General features: G+C 44.2%; 1 protein-coding gene across 1 annotated transcript in view; it reads right to left on the reverse strand.

Moving 5' to 3' along the window:
* Positions 1-602: 602 nt before the first annotated feature.
* Positions 603-1,201, reverse strand: part of LOC144236037 (ankyrin repeat and SOCS box protein 11-like) — a 23,599-nt gene continuing 23,000 nt past the window's right edge. Inside the window, exon 8 of the mRNA XM_077769646.1 lies at positions 603-1,175. Within this exon, the coding sequence (XP_077625772.1) occupies positions 1,051-1,175 (125 nt within the window). The 3' untranslated portion in view covers positions 603-1,050. The remainder of the gene's footprint in view (positions 1,176-1,201) is intronic.

The following is a 1,201-nucleotide window of genomic DNA, read 5'->3' on the forward strand; positions in this document are numbered from 1 at the left end:
CGAACCATGACAGTAGTGCTTACAACAATTAAAAGTTTATCCAATTTCCACATTCTAAATTCACAGAAAGGAGGAAGAGGAGGAAAAGAAAGGTGAGACGTGGGAAAAGCAGAAAGGGGGCGTGGACAAGAAGAAAAGGGAGGGGGAGGAGAAGGCTGTTTTTCCTATTATAGACGCCATGCTTACTTTGGGCCCAGACTCACAGAAATAACATTGACCCGGCACTGAGCCTGTCTTGGTGACTGGCATTAACATGTAATTATTTCAAACAACCCTGAGGCTCTTGACTTTGAAAATAAGCTGATGGGTGCTTGGGTTGCAACATGCATCAAACAGTGCCTGCGGGCTGAGGCAGTGGGGGAGCATGGAGTTGCTCCGTTCTAGAACTGTGTACTTCAACGAACAGCCTTTAATATCAGAAGTGATGAGCAGTAGGCCCCAACTTCTGGGTGAGCTACTCTCTTCCAACATTTCTCTTACCAACCAGGACCTCAGTAACTGGAAGTCTCTGTTACCTGTCATGTTTTGAATGCTGTTTAGCATAAATATATATATATGTATATACATATGCATGTACGTATATATAAATGGCAAAGAAATCAAATTATAGCAGAAGTTTATTCAGGGAAGCAAAGAAAGAAAGGGCAAAGGAGGGAGGAACTAAATCAGGAACACACCATGAAAGCATGAAATACACTCATCATAATCTTACCCAGATTTACACGTGTCTGTAAGATACGCAGAATATTGACCCTTAGACAATTAAAGACCATGAATCTTCAAACACAGATTACTTTCACTCCACTGCAGAGATTTTTAAAGTTCTTTAACAACAAAAGCTAAAAACAAAAAGGCTTCTGGTTGCCCCGTGGTTAATGAGAGCACGAAGCAGGAGTTTCCACTCCTCCAGTGTTCTAGTTCATCAAGGATCAACGCTAACTGACTTTGCTCATTTCAAGGTACTCAGAATCTAGCCATTTGGTGTCTACACTAGGTACCCTGGGCACAGCAGGCCACTGCCTGCTTATGCCTCAGTATCTTCCCACGGGACTACCGGTAGAGCAGGAATCTTTCCAGCAGCTCTGGCAGATGGAGTTCACGGATGGTTTGATGACATGCTCGACCCAAGCACTTCCGGACACACAGGCGGCAGAGCTGGGAAAGAGCGGGCGGCCCTGGGGAAGAAATTAAAATGTGTGAA

This window comes from Crocuta crocuta, unplaced genomic scaffold, assembly GCF_008692635.1.
Source record: "Crocuta crocuta isolate KB4526 unplaced genomic scaffold, BGI_CrCroc_1.0 scaffold1171, whole genome shotgun sequence".
Taxonomy (NCBI): domain Eukaryota; kingdom Metazoa; phylum Chordata; class Mammalia; order Carnivora; family Hyaenidae; genus Crocuta; species Crocuta crocuta.